Here is a 15,055-nt window from a genome sequence, read left to right as displayed (position 1 = left end):
TACAATAATACAGAAATTTAAGGCTGTTGTTTTTAAGGATACAGCTTCCATTCCAACTCTCTTCTACTATAATTGTTAATACAAGGGCCACAAACATTTGCCACTTTTAGCATCTTAGGGGCATCTGGGATAATTTCTAAAATCTGATTGTGTTCTTAAGTTTTTCTTAAACTAGCTAACTTAACTATACCATATGCTTTTTACTCATAAAGGCTCAATTAATCAGAACGACACCCCATTTTAATGAAAAGAGCTATTTTGTTATTTTTTAAACATTCACCATAACTCAATTCTGATCTGGCTTATTACCCACGATGTGCTCTACTCCTCTTTACAGGTTCTCATAAGATCACTGGTAACTTCAATTTTACTGACCTAACAGACGTTTTTCAATTTTGATCATTTTTTTTTCCCAATTTTGATCTTACTTGGCCAATTTGATTGTGTCCATTTAAACCAATCCCAACATGATCAACAACATACTACCCTAAGAGTCAGACATTTCACAACACTCTTGAATTATACATCTACATCAGAGGCCAGCAAATTTTTTCTATAAAGGGTCAAATAGTAAATAGTTGGCCATATGGTCTCTGTTCCAACTCCTTATCAACGCTCTTGTAGCACGAAAGCAGCCATAGACCAAATACAGAAAGGAATGGACGTGGCTGTGTTTTGACACAACTTTACTTACTAAAGCAAGCAACTGAGCCCAAGCTATAGTTTACTGACCTGTCTTACGAGACAACTTCCAAGAACGTGTTTAGTTGTCATCTTAACTCTCTCCAGAAATCAAATGATACTGCTAAGTCTCCCTTCTTTCAGGGAATGATCTCTCCTTGGCTTCTGTAACTCCTCGTATCTTGGTATCTTTCTGATCTTTCCCTTTTTGGTTACTTCTTCATGGGATACTAATGGAGTTTTCTCAACACTTGCCTCCCGGTACTCTTTCTCCTCTTACTCTCCTCCTAGGCTCTCTTACAGTGCCCAAAGATTTCAGTTATCAACACACACTGAAATGGTGTGTTGAGTGAAATGGTATCTAACTACCTACTTGACATCCCCTCTTAGTTTATAGGAAATACTTCATATATTACTTACCCAAACAAATTCATCATCTATTCTCCCTTTTCTCTCCCTCTGATGTACCCAATAACCACTGTACAATCCAGAACCTTAATAATTTTGATACCTCCTTTTTTCAGTTCCTTCATACTCAACCACAAAATCTCATCAATTCTCCCTCCTAAATCACTTTCAATCAATCCACTTCTATCTGATAGCAAAAGCATTATGTTTCACCTATACCCTCCTACAACCCTGTGAGATATACTATTTTCCTTATCTTATTCATCTCCTTCCTTCTCTGCTCTACTCATACAAGCTCTCATTCAGTTGCTCAAACTTACATATTTCTTCCCGTCTCAGGCCTTCCAATATGCTTAACTAGCTAACTAGCTTAACTTCCAATATGCTGTTCATATTACTCTAAACCTTTTGGTCTTGCAGCTCCCTTTCCTACAGGCCAGCTAGGCTCTTTATCCACTGGTGCTCAAGTCAAACTGCAGCCTACATTTTCTCCCCATCATAACGTCAATCATATACATAGGAAGAATAAATAATAGGGAGGAAAAAAGACTATGTTTAAAGGTGTAGGACACTGATGTCTTCAATTTGTTTTGAAATACATAAAAAAATGAGATGGATGTAGATAAATACATCCAAATGTATTTATTTATATGTACAAATATATAAAAATATTAAATACAGAATCTGAGTGGTAGATATATGGATATTTACTGTAAAAGCCTTTCAACTTTCTGTATATCTGAAAATTTTCATAATTAAAAAACAAAAACAAAACCAAAAAAAAACAAAGAACCCTATACCTTGAACTGCTGTTGTGTGACATCTTGTCTATCAGGCCGTAAGAACTCCAAAACCAAGGGAATGATATCTCTGCAACAGAAGTTATATGCACCCAAGGCAGCAAAAAATGTTTGCTGAGCCTTATTTCTGACCTGAAGAAAGTATTATTAACAATTATATAGTAGACAATAAAAAGTTTCTAAAGAAATTACCAAAAATATAATAATTTAAATATTGCTGTAACAGAAAAATATATTAAAGCACATACCTTAACAAAAATAAGTAAATGATTATCTTTTTACCAAAAGGAAAAGCATATTACCACCAACCACAACCATGGTTTAGGTTACAGAGGTTCAAATATTTTGATAAAGGAGAGACTGAACAGAACTGATATGCATTTGTCCTGTAACATAATCAGCAGACTATTTAGCTTTCTATTCTAAATTATGTTTCATGAGAAGAGTTAGATTTTCTCTTGTATTTATGCAAAGAAAATCAAAGACTTTCTAAAACACAGAACTTCACCTTTTCAATGCAAACCGTAAGTAGAGCCCATATGTTTTGAACCCAAACAAAAGATTCAGTATAAGATTATAACCCATGAACTAAATTGTAATGCATAATAACCAAAAATAGTAAAAGTAACACACTGTACATATTTCAAACCCTTTAGGTGAAATCTTTGAGTTAGAGACTGTGTCCTAACTTAACATTATTTATTAAAGACAGAATAATTAGCTATTCATGAATTTTGCTTTTCCAGTTCTCTGTGCTTGAAGAGATCATCTCTTGGTCCTTTGCTTCCTTAAAAGATGGACCCCATAATTCATGTGGTAGCAGGTTGCTGAAACCCAACCATAACATCTAGAAAGAATCATACAGCCTTCACAGACTGGCTTTCACAATGTGATCTGATTAAGTTGTAGCAACACTGTACTTGTGCTATCTATCAACTTTGCATTTTTTAAAAAAGATTTTATTTATTTATTTGACAGAGAGAAAGACAAAGAAAGAGGGAACACAAGCAGGGAGGTGGGCAGAGGGAGAAGCAGGCTTCCTGCCGAGCAGGGAGCCTGATGCGGGCTCCATTCCTGGACCCTGGGATCATGACCTGAGCCGAAGGTAGCCCCTTAATGACTGAGCCACCAAGGCGCCCCTATCAACTTTACATTTAAAAAAAAAAACTTGAGAAGGAACAACAAACAGTAAAAATAAACATTGTTTTAAAATGACTATTAAAATTAGCTTGAAAATATGTGTAATTTAAAAAGTGCATTCTATGCGAATAAATAATAATAATAATTATTATTATTATTTTAAGTAGGTTCCATGCAAAGCTTGAACTCATGACTCCAAGATCAAGACCTGAGGTGAAATCAATAGTTGGACGCTCAACCAAATGAGCCACCCAGGCACCCCTCCAATAAATTATTTAAACTTCCTTGTATTTGAAATGGGACTATTTAGATTGCACTGTAGTAAAACAGGGAAGTGGGGCTGGGGAGGGGTGCAGAGGGGATGTGACTTACCTGACTGTATGAACTTGTAGATAAACGAAGAAGATCGCGGATCATATCTTGATGTACCTGTTTGTATTCACAACCCTCAACAGTCAGTGTTCGTAGCTACAAAAAGAAAACAATGTAAAAATCAAATCTCTAAGTTTTTACTGAAAAGTTCATTCAACTATGATGTAACACAAATAATTATATATTCATCTTGATAACTGTCATTTAAAAAAGTCATCATGATTTTAAAGAGATTTACCTCATGCTGCAACATTACTCTGTCAATCAGTAGGGCTCTGATATGTTGTTTTTTCCCATGGAGCTAAAAAACAAAGTAAAAAACAAAGACACTCAACATTGTTCCTAATTGACCGCACCCGTGGGTTTCCCTGAATCCTTACTGACAAATTTTTACTGAACTATAGAGGTTCACACTGGGCTGGTGAGTACTGGAGGTATTTCATTTATTCTAAAGTGATCAGGCTTACGTTAAAAGATACTATTTCAATTAATTTTATGGCTAATAATAGAAGTAGCCCCTTTAAACCAACCAACCAACACCGCGTTTTCCTCTGGTAATTTATTAATGTATCTATGCACGGGAGAGGAACAGAGCTGGTCCTTATTCCGTCAAATACCGAAAGTACAAAAAGAGACAACTAAGAAAATTGCTTGACTCTGTTATATTTATAAATAGCCTTTCCAGGTAACCGTGTATGTTTACTGTAGAATATATACCTTTTACTTTTCTAAAAATTATCTTTAATGGTCTCCCCTTCTACCCAGTCGCTGAAGGCAGATACCTGGAATTAAGAGACTGTTCCTCTTTCACACCTTTATCTCATTAGCCATCAAGTCTCTACAAAGTCTTCTTTTTCAAAACATCTATTTCCATCCCAACACCAGTGACTTGATTCAGGTTGTGTTTTTCCATCTAGACTATTGTGATAGTTTAACTACCCTCCCCTGCTTCCAGTCTCAAACTCCTACTGCTGTTTTCTTCCTCAGCGGTGATGGAGCTTTTCAAAAGTCACTGAATATTGCATGAGCCAATATTCAAATCAGATCTACTTCAGAACCTTTAATGACTCCTCCATGCTGAATATAAAACTGGAGCACTTTCTGGGGATACAACTATAAACAACCTGTGGGCATCTGGCTGGCTCAGTTGGAAAGGCATGCGACTCTTGATATTAGGGTCTAAGGGTCATTGAGTTCCAGCCCTATCTGGGGTTAGAGATTCCTTAAATAAACAAATGAACTTTAAAAAAAAAACAAACCCAGGGGCGCCTGGTTGGCTCAGTGGGTTAAAGCCTCTGCTTTTGGCTCAGGTCATGATCCCGGGGGTCCTGGGATCGAGCCCTGCATTGCTCTCTCTGCTCAGCGAGGAGCCTGCTTCCTCCTCTCTCTCTCTACCTGCTTCTCTGCCTACTTGTGATCTCCCTCTGTCAAATAAATTAAAAAACAAAAACAACAAAAAAAACCCCCCAAAAAACAAACTATAAATGACCCAGTTGTCACCTGCTGTTTCTGCCCTATAGCCACTGTTCCCTAACATATGCCATGTTTGTATGTCTCCCTGCCCTTTTACATGCCATTCCCTTTAAAATATGCAGTGACCCTTGCCTAAACAATAAACTCCTACAACCTTTTTAGACTCAGCTTCCATAAAAGTTTCCTAAAGAAGACGTGCTATCAAAATCAAATGGCTGGCATAAGTATTCTTCTTCTATGCTCCTGAGAATACTATACTCCACAGAAGTACCCACTTCTCTTGGACACAAAGATAACGGTAAGAGGTAATTTTTCTAAGATCTCCATAAAGTGAGATGCTTTAAATCCACGCATGTGGACAACTCCTCCTATCTTGTATTCCCTCAAGTTCTTACTCGGCAGCCTGCCACATTACCACACTCTAAATTCCCAGTAACAGTTCAGACACTGTCCTGGAATGGAAACTCACAGAAGAGTTTGTAGGAGTAAACATTTCCCCAGCATTCTTTTGATTATACCGTGATATAATATTTGAAAATCTATTTTACTTACAGGGAAACTTCTGTATGCTGAATAATCCTTAAATCAAGTGACTATTTCAGTATTATACACATTTTAAAAAACTAATTCAGAGTTTTTTAGGTGAAAATACTGACCCGGTTTTCCATTGATTTCTTTACTAGGTTAAAGCTTTTCCAACGTGAGTCAAATTCATGTTTGTGAGATCCTTGGAACTGCAAGAGGTCTCCAATAATCTGTTTCAAAGAATTTCAAATTATATATTTACAAGCCATCATATCAAAACCAGTCACATTAATAATTATGTAACTATTAAAGGACAATTGTACCTTTATGATAAGAAACAAAGACTTAGTATCATCTTCTGAATTGTTAAGTATGTGGTCTACAATAGAAAAAAATGGATTTTGGTTAAATACTTTGAGTTACTACAGGACTCTAGATATATCAGTTAAGAATCTCTTAGTTAAGGAAAAAAACGCTGCTCTATTTAGAATTTAAACAAAGTTGAGTAAAAGCACATATGCTATAAAATTCCTAAATATTTATTAGTAAAAATAAGTTAAATCTTATATGTACTCACTAAGAAGTTTCCTTATGACCCTAGCAATTGCTTCTCGGTGGTTCTCTCTGGATAGATCTATTTTTTAAAAAAGAGAAAAGGCATTTTAGACACACTGAATGCTCCCCAGCTGTTGAAGCTTACTTATATCAACGGTTTATAACAAGAATAAATCATGTAGGGGCACCTGGGTGGCTCAGTCGTTAACTGTCTGCCTTCAGCTCAGGTCATGATCCCAGGGTCCTGGGATCCAGCCCCACATCAGGCTCCCTGCTCGGTGGGAAGCCTGTTTCTCCCTCTCCCACTCCCTGCTTGTGTTCCCTCTCTCACTGTCTCTCTCTCTGTCAAATAAATAAATAAAATCTTAAAAAAAAGAAAAAGAATATATCATGTATCCAGGAAAAAAAACAAGTAGATCTGCCTTAATCATAGCTGGATTAGTTTCCAGGCATGATAGAGTAATTTTTAAAAACTTCACATTTACAAAGACCTGCTTATAAAACTTTCTTGGGTAGGCAAGGAAGAGGGAGAAAAAAAACTCTTTGCCAAAATTTCAAAGGTTCTATTCACTAATTAGAGATCTTAAGTGCACAGGATTCTTTAATTGGTTATGGGTGACCCAAACAAGCCAACAAAAGTTATACCTTAGCAATTTATCTATGCAGTTAATTCTACTGTTAATCCAACAATAAGGAAATGTACTAAGTTTCTATTAATGTTAGATTCAGAACATTAAGTTAACGCAATGTTTTATATATTTATATGAAATTTAATTCACTATGACAGGAAGACACAAAGATATAGGTTATAATATTTTCACATTCACATCAAGTATAATGTGTCAGTTCTAAAACAATTCTAAACATAAATGAACATGACGATATATGAAAATCTGCCTCTGCAGACAGAAAGCATCCAAATATTAATTTACCTGGTCCAATTTCTACCTTTTCTCGAGCCCGACGTGGGACTCGATCCCAGGAGCCTGAGATCATGACCTGAGCTGAAGGCAGAGGCTTAACCCACTGAGCCACCCAGGCGCCTATGGCTATTCTTTATATAAGTAATTTTCCAATTTCTCCAAGGAAAGCAAAGATAGCTATGGTGTAATTAATTAATATTCATTTTATATATGAAAAAGAGACTAGGAAAATTCTAACTACATATTACTCCATTTTAACTCTTTTTAAAAAAATTATTTAAATTCAAAAAATTATTTAAATTCATTAGTTAACATATAGTATATTATTAGTTTCAGAGGTGAAGTTCAGTAATTCATCAGCTGTATATAACAGCCAATGCTCATTACACCCTGTGCCCTCCTTAATGTCCATCACTTGGTTACTCCATCCCCTCCTCTAGCAGCCCTCTTTTGTTCCCTATAATTAAGAGTCTCTTATAGTTTGTCTCCCTTTCTGATGTTGTATTATTTTATTTTTCCCTCCCTTCCTCATAACCCCCTGCTTTGTTTCTTAAATTCCACTTATGAGTGAAATCATATAATTCCTCTCTCTTGAGTCGTTGCGCTTAGCGTAATACCCTCTCGTTCCATCCACATCATTGCAAATGGCAGGACTCCACTATTTTGTGGCTGAGTAATATTCCATTGTGTGTGTCTTCCTTATTCATTCATCTGTCGATGGACATCTTGACTCCTTCCCCAGTTTGGCTATGGTGGACACTGCTGCTCTAAAATTGGGGTGCAGGTGCCCCTTCGGATCACTACATTTGTATCTTCGAGGTAAATACCTAGTAGTACAATTGCTGGGTCGTGTTTTCAACTTTTTTTTTTTCCCCCAAAGATTTTATCTATTTACTTGACAGAGAGAAACACAGCGAGAGAAGAAACACAAGCACCGGGAGTGGGAGGGGGGAAGCAGGCTTCCCACCGAGCAGGGTGCCTGATGTGGGGCTCCATCCCAGGACCCTGGGATGCTTAATGACTGAGCCACCCAGGTATCCCTATTTTTTTTTTAATATTTTATTTATTTATTTGACAAACTGAGGTCACAAGTAGGCAGAGAGGCAGGCAGAGAGAGAGGAGGAAGCAGGCTCCCTGCTGAGCAGAGAGCCAGATGCAGAGCTGGATCCCAGGACCCTAGGATCATGACCTGAGCCGAAGGCAGAGGCTTTAACCCACTTAGCTACTCAGGTGCCCCAGGAGCCCCTATTTTTAACTTTTCGAAGAACCTCCATACTGTTTTCCAGAGTGGTTGTATTAACTTTTTTTAATTCCTTATTTTAAATTCAATTTAGTTGATATATACTATATTATTAGTTACCGGAGTAGAATTTAATGACTCGGGTGCTTGGGTGGCTGTGGGTTAGGCCTCTGCCTTTGGCTCAGGTTGTGATCTCGGGGTCCTGGGATAGAACCCCGCATTGGGCTCTCTCTGCTCAGCGGGAAACCTGCTTCTCCCTCACTCTCTGCCTCTGCCCACCTCTCTGCCTACTTGTGATCTTTCTCTCTAATAAATAAAATCTTAAAAAAAAAAACAAAAAACAATTTAGTGACTCATCAGTTGCATATCACATCCCCCACTCATTATATCAAATGCCCTCCTTAATGTCCATCACCCAATTACCCCTTCTCCCCACCTACCACCCCTCCAGCAACCCTCAGTTTGTTTCCTGGAGTTCAGGGTCTCTTATGATTTGCCTCCCTCTCTATTTTCATCTTATTTTATTTTACTTTCCCTTCCCCTATGTTCATCTATTTTATTTCTTAAATTCCACATATGAGTGAAATCATATGGTATTTATCTTTTTCTGACCATTTTAACCCTTATAGAGTAACTGACAAAAACTGTCCACACAAGATTGACTCAGATTATAATTTACATACCATATTCAAGTCCAGTATACAACTTTGTCTCTTCCAAGGACACCATACTTGGTACCCTGTATAAAAACAAGAGTGCTTGCATTTATTAATAATATCAATAAGAAAGATTAAAGGGAAGTGTCATTGCTAGATTGTTTAAATCAAAACAAAGATGATGTTCTTTTAACAAACAGATTTCTCATCTTCAATACTTCAACTCTCTACTCTGTCCTTATGAAGATTAATGTTATGTTTCAGTAAGAACAGTATTGTTCATCTTAAAGAAAATGTTAATGAAATTTAATGACTTTATGGGGGAAAATTCACCAGCTAAATAAACATAATAATGATGTTCAATATTCAAGTGTAAAAGCTTAAATCTGATGATAAACTCTTATATACATTTATACAAAGAAAAGTCAGTTTTATAATGGTATAATAAAGGTTAAAACTGGACACCAAAAACTCAAGTCAAATTTTATTATAAAATACATAGCAGACAAACTTCTTTAAATAATCATTACCTCTCCTCTAAAAGCCACCCAAACTGATCTCTCCTAACACCTACAGTTAAAATGCCATTACTTTCTTTTGAATATGATCAGACATAAAAACACTGCATTTTCCAATTAAAGATCTTCCACAAAGAATTATATTAACAGAACCAGACCCAGCTAGTTAAACTCATTAAACAAAAGTCACTTTTAAGGTATGTAAGAACAGATTTTACTAGGGAATACGAACCTTTATATCTGAAATCTAAATTTTCTTCAATGAAAAATATAATTTTCAACATTTCAATATACAATATCAATTCAACAACTTTTCTAAGAGAAGAACATTGGCATAAATGCCAAGGAAACATGGGGTAAGCTTACCTAATACAAAGCTAATTAGTTATAAAAAGAAATTTTATAGTGACTGGTTACTCATCACTCATGAACTACATAGCACTTATAATGAAGAAAAAACTATTTTAAAATCAACATACCCCCATTTATATTATATTTTCTTAAGTTGAATTAAGCAAGTTATCTCTATCTTAATATTCAGTAGATATGAATTCTTGGATTTCTCTAAATGGGTAATAATATTAAGATTACTAAATTGCCAATTATTTAACTGTGTTCCTCACCATAATCTAGGACCTACGATGGCAACGATACTGTCTCGTGTTTCAAACCAAGCCTACAGAGTATAAACAAAGAATGGTTATATTTTATAATATAAAATACTGATCTGCTTTTCAGACTTTGAAGTTCAAATTCAAATTCGTAAAATTTGGTTTTCATTCTATAAAACTTCAGCCTTTGGCAACATCTTGCAAACATGAGCATTCTGTAAAACTGTGTATGATTAATTAATATATAAGTACCCAGAATCTAGTCAGTTAAAAATAAAATCAGATTCCTTTACAATGAACTTCAAGGAGTCTAACATCTCTACTGAAATTAGATTTCGCCACCAAAGAGGAAAAGACTGTGCTCAAACAGTAACAAGCATAAAGCATAAGATTTTAACCCCCACCCACTCATCCTTCCTTCCCTATATAGCACACGAAAAGGCTTGCCATGAGCTATAACATGAGAGTTGATGTCTCCTCACTGCGGCTGTAAACATCAGTAGTTGCGTGAAGAATGCTATTGTACCTTACCCAGTCTGTACCTAGTACCAAAAAATATTGAACCAAGCATGCATTTTAATTAGTCACAAAACTATTCTTACAAACAACATTAAAAAAAAAACCACTGCATTAAGCTATTTTGAATTTTTACTGGGTATGTGTGTGTGTGTACACACATAAAACCCTAACTATCCAACAAAAAAAGACTATCAGCTGGGAATTTGAAATGTTTTGCTTCTATGCCTTTCTGACTCTAGTAATACCAGTTATTATAAATACTGCAATCACATTTAGAAGTGAGTCTCATGTAAGAGCCCTGATACTTATTTTTAAAATTCATGTCATTCTGAATTGTTTCCCTACTTAGAAAATCCGAAAATTATCACTAATTTACAAGTGTTTTAAAATATCTCAACCAATATGGGATTTTGAAGTATTAAGAAGTACATTTAAATAAACCCAGCTTTGGTTTTCCTTTTGAAATGTGAACTAAAACACATCTTTCATATCTCAAGTGTACAACAGGCATCTGGTTAGACATATATTCCAGCTTTATTTGTTCTTATCCATCACAAAGTCCTTTTATATTTATTTGTCTAAGACTCAGTTTTAATAAATAGATCACTTCTTCTCTAACAATTTAATTAAACTCTCATTGGACTGACAGGTTTTACACTAAGGGTTTCTCAGAAAACTTAAATACAATATACTAAATATTTCGTCTAGGCTTTAGAAGAATAATTTTCTAAAAGAAATCTGTATCCATTACCTGAGTAAGACTTTATGATTGTATCTTTTTGTGGTCACACTAAGTACATGTGTGCTGCCCTACACTTTGATACTTAAAACTGCTTACTGTCACTTTTAGTTATGCACAGAATCTTAACATATTTAAAGTGCCATCAACATTTACAGATGTGAGTTCTGATTTAAAGCTACAGTAGCCATATGTAGAATTTAAATCAAATACCATCACTGCCCCACTATAACTGAAATTCATTTTTCTCATTCCCTGGTGCATTTTACAAACAGTAATAATTTGACATCAGGAACTAAAAAAAATTCTAACAATTCCTACACAACATATTTTAAATAATTCCATTTATAAAAAAGCAAAGTTAAATCAGCTTCAAAGCACTAGACAGCACCAGGCCACCTAATTTATAACAATATGTGTTCAATATTTGTGCCACCAAAAAAAAAAAAAAAAAAAAAAAAAAAAAAAAAAAAAAAAAAAAAAGCCCTAGAAGTTTGACAGCTATGTTATTTATACCACTAGATGGCAATCTTCTCCAGATTTGATTAGAGTGGAACTATGAAAATAATCAGTGGGAGGGAAAGGCCGGTGAAAAAGGAAGAAATGACTAATAACACAAAAACAAAATATACAATGCAAATCCAATATGCAAACGAAGGCTAGTGAACTGTCATGAAACTAGTGTAATCAATACTTCTTGTCTACAGCTGGAAGAACAGCCTATACTTCCCAATAACTAACCCCCCACCCCCGGAAGAAAGCAAACATAAAAGGTATAAAACCAAGCCACTAATACTAACAGATTTTGTTTTCCAATCAAGGTTATAAGTGTTTTCACAAGAAACAATTGGCCTATTTCTGTGTTCTGTTATCCAACTCAATCCTAGGCATCAATAGTAGCTATAAACACAAATGAAAAACTGGCTCTTGCTCTACCGTGTGAACAAAAGGTTGCTAGGTTTAAAATTAACTCTGAGCATAAGAACTATTTCCATGTCTGACACACAAGCTTTAAAAAAATCAATGAAAACAGTCAGAAGGTGAAATAAGGAGAAAACAGGGTTACTCACCGTGGAGTAGTAACTGTTTCCTTTTCTGTGTGCAGCTCCCCCAGCAGAGCTGGGTAGTTTCCTGGAGGTGCCAAGAGAGGTTAGCTAGCCCTGCCCCTCATCGCAGAACAACACATCCTTTCACATATTAATGAAATGGTCTCAACTCTTAGACCTTAACTATGAAGTTTTCTTTGCCTCAGAAGTTAGTATAAGCTGAGATCCTAAGAATGATTTTAACTAAGAATGGCTTAACAGATCTATCAGAGGAAAGGGGCACAAAGTAAAGAAGAAATATCGGAGATGAAAAATGATGACTCCTCTACCTTGAGTAACCCTGTTTTTACAGATGTTAGTTTTTTGCATCTTGTGATAGCTGGTTAGACCTAAAAGATTATAAAGAGTGGACTGCAAAAGGAGAAATTAATGACGATTTCAGGATTAAAGGCAAGTGTCCAAAATTCCTATATGACCCTGAAAAGACATAATCCAACTTCCACATCTATAAAGGTAGAACTAGGAGTGTAAACTATACCACAGATATTTCTATTAAGTCATTAACTAAAGGTTCCAACAGCAAAACAGAGAGGTTCCATTTTAAGATTAATTCAGCAACCTTGGTATCTGACAAAACTGCCAAAAAGTCAAATTGTACTGAAGAAATTTATACTTAATTACTCTCAAGGGACCCTAGTTTACCCATCCTCTGAAACAGTAAAATTTATAATATATATACAAGATATTTAGTAATCCTATATTGCCAAAGGCCAAAAAAATACAATGAAGATACCATAAGGTTCATCATTACTTTCTACTTACGACAATCAACTCATCTAAGTTTTTATATTTTGTCAGTCTCTAATACAATGCACAGAAAATTGGTTTGCACATTTAGTAGCCATTTACCTGAACAATGGGATTCTAAGACTATGCCATATACTCTACTAGGAACTAAATTAGATTTTCTTACAGGAAAACTCAGAACTGAACCAAGTTTCCAGTTTCTCATTATTGCAATTTTCTAGAGGACAAATACTACAAATACATGTGCAAGGCAAAGTTAATAATGAAAGATCTGACCAAAAAAATCAAACAGCTAGAATGTTGTTACCTGAGACTTATATATAAGAAAAATATAAGACTAATTGTAAAGAAAACTGAGTTGCTACGTGCTTCCAAAAACCAGTCTGGTATTTCAGAAAATACATACTATCCCACAATACCACAGCCAAATTGTTTCTTATTAACAAGAGTGACTTCCTCAGGCACCTCAGGCATTACACTAATTAGTGAACTTGTCACAAGTGTATGTTTCCTTTTCTCCCCAACCTGGTATATTTTACTCTATTTCTTATGGAGAACTGCTGCTAATAATCTCCAAGAATTATGCTACAGATAGTCTTTCTTCACACTAGGATGTATGATTATATTATCACAGAACAGTGGCACCACTGATTGAAATCATTTGATTAGTTTTGTCTTCTTTTTTTAAGTTTTATTTATTTAAGTAATCTCTATACCCATGTGGGGCTTAAATTCATGACACCAAGGATCGAGTCGCATGCTCCTCTGACTAAGCCAGCCAAGAACCCCCAATTGGATTTTTCAAATCAAATTACATTTAGAAATCTTAACAATTATAGACCTATATTAAAAAAAGCATTTCTGAATTTAAAAAGCTAACTTTATTTTATGATACTTTAGTAAGAACTAATTTGCTACCTGCAAAAAAAGTTGAGATTTATATAAAGAAAATGTAAAAATAAGTTAAGATTTCAGATCAAGGAGGTATCAGTTAGGAACTGGTTTTAAAGGAAAGGATTCTGGTAAGAATTATTTAAAAGTCCAGGAAAGACTTTTTAAACCCTCTCTTTGATGATTCAAAGGCAAAGGGCTGCTCATTAATCTTTGATTCTACTTCATATAATCATTATCCCTGCCTAGATGTAACTATATAAAAAAAGTCCTAAAAATGTGTATTGTTCAATGATTAAAACAACTGAAGTTTTCGTTCTGTATTTATTATGTATTATTAAATATACCAGAAAACATTTCATATTTATACTTGTAAGTTATTAAAATATATTAACAATATATATATTTATAGTAAATGTAATTTTGTATTACCTCATTATGTCTTATTACATAAAATTTTCACCCTAAAAGTGAAAATTCTGAAACACAAAACTTTTCAGTCTAAATTACCTTTCCTTCTCAACTTTTCTGGGAAAAGCCTACAAAGGATACTCAGGATCAATTTTAAAGCTAATAACGTCCATTCATAAAATGTTTGTAACACTGTATTCTTTTCCTTATTTACAAACCTAACTGGTTTCATCATAACCAATGATAAGGAAACTTGTCCCGATGCACTTTTATTTCAAAGTGATAAAGACCTTGTTTCAACTTGCTAGTGTAGGGCACGTGGCATAAACATTAAGTATGTTCATAGTAAAGAACTGCACCAGAAACCTCTCTGCCTCCTGAGGGGACCCTGCAGCAGTGCGTCCTAAGGATCACTTAAAACTAAAAAAATCTTCTAATCATATATACAGAAGACACATCCTTTGGCTCTTAATGGATTAAATTCCCAAAACTCCACTGTCAACATGTTCAAACAGAACTAAATTTACTGATGTAATATATCTGTTACGTACGAAAGAGGTTTTCAGCATGCCATAAGAATTCAATTCCCACCATATTATATACTGTTAAGATCATTAGGAAAATCAAAACCATTTTTGTGAGTCTCTCATTTTTAAATAATGTTTAAAATCAATCTCTCTTAAAAAAGATGAATTTTGGTAAAACTGCCCCTAAATCAAACTATAATACTGATGAAAACC

At 34.9% G+C, this 15,055-nt stretch overlaps 1 protein-coding gene across 4 annotated transcripts in view; it reads right to left on the bottom strand.

The window, feature by feature from the left end:
• PSME4 (proteasome activator subunit 4) overlaps positions 1–15,055 on the bottom strand; it is a 115,244-nt gene that overhangs the window by 35,942 nt on the left and 64,247 nt on the right. For all 4 annotated transcript variants that reach the window (XM_047743854.1, XM_047743851.1, XM_047743852.1 and 1 more), the window contains 7 exons: positions 8,801–8,856; positions 5,977–6,033; positions 5,723–5,778; positions 5,531–5,629; positions 3,640–3,702; positions 3,402–3,497; positions 1,890–2,021 (listed from right to left, as the gene is read on the bottom strand). In XM_047743854.1, the coding sequence (XP_047599810.1) occupies positions 1,890–2,021; positions 3,402–3,497; positions 3,640–3,702; positions 5,531–5,629; positions 5,723–5,778; positions 5,977–6,033; positions 8,801–8,856 (559 nt within the window). The remainder of the gene's footprint in view (positions 1–1,889; positions 2,022–3,401; positions 3,498–3,639; positions 3,703–5,530; positions 5,630–5,722; positions 5,779–5,976; positions 6,034–8,800; positions 8,857–15,055) is intronic.

This window comes from Lutra lutra, chromosome 9 (assembly GCF_902655055.1).
Source record: "Lutra lutra chromosome 9, mLutLut1.2, whole genome shotgun sequence".
Taxonomy (NCBI): domain Eukaryota; kingdom Metazoa; phylum Chordata; class Mammalia; order Carnivora; family Mustelidae; genus Lutra; species Lutra lutra.
This window is presented reverse-complemented; position numbering and strand designations above follow the sequence as displayed.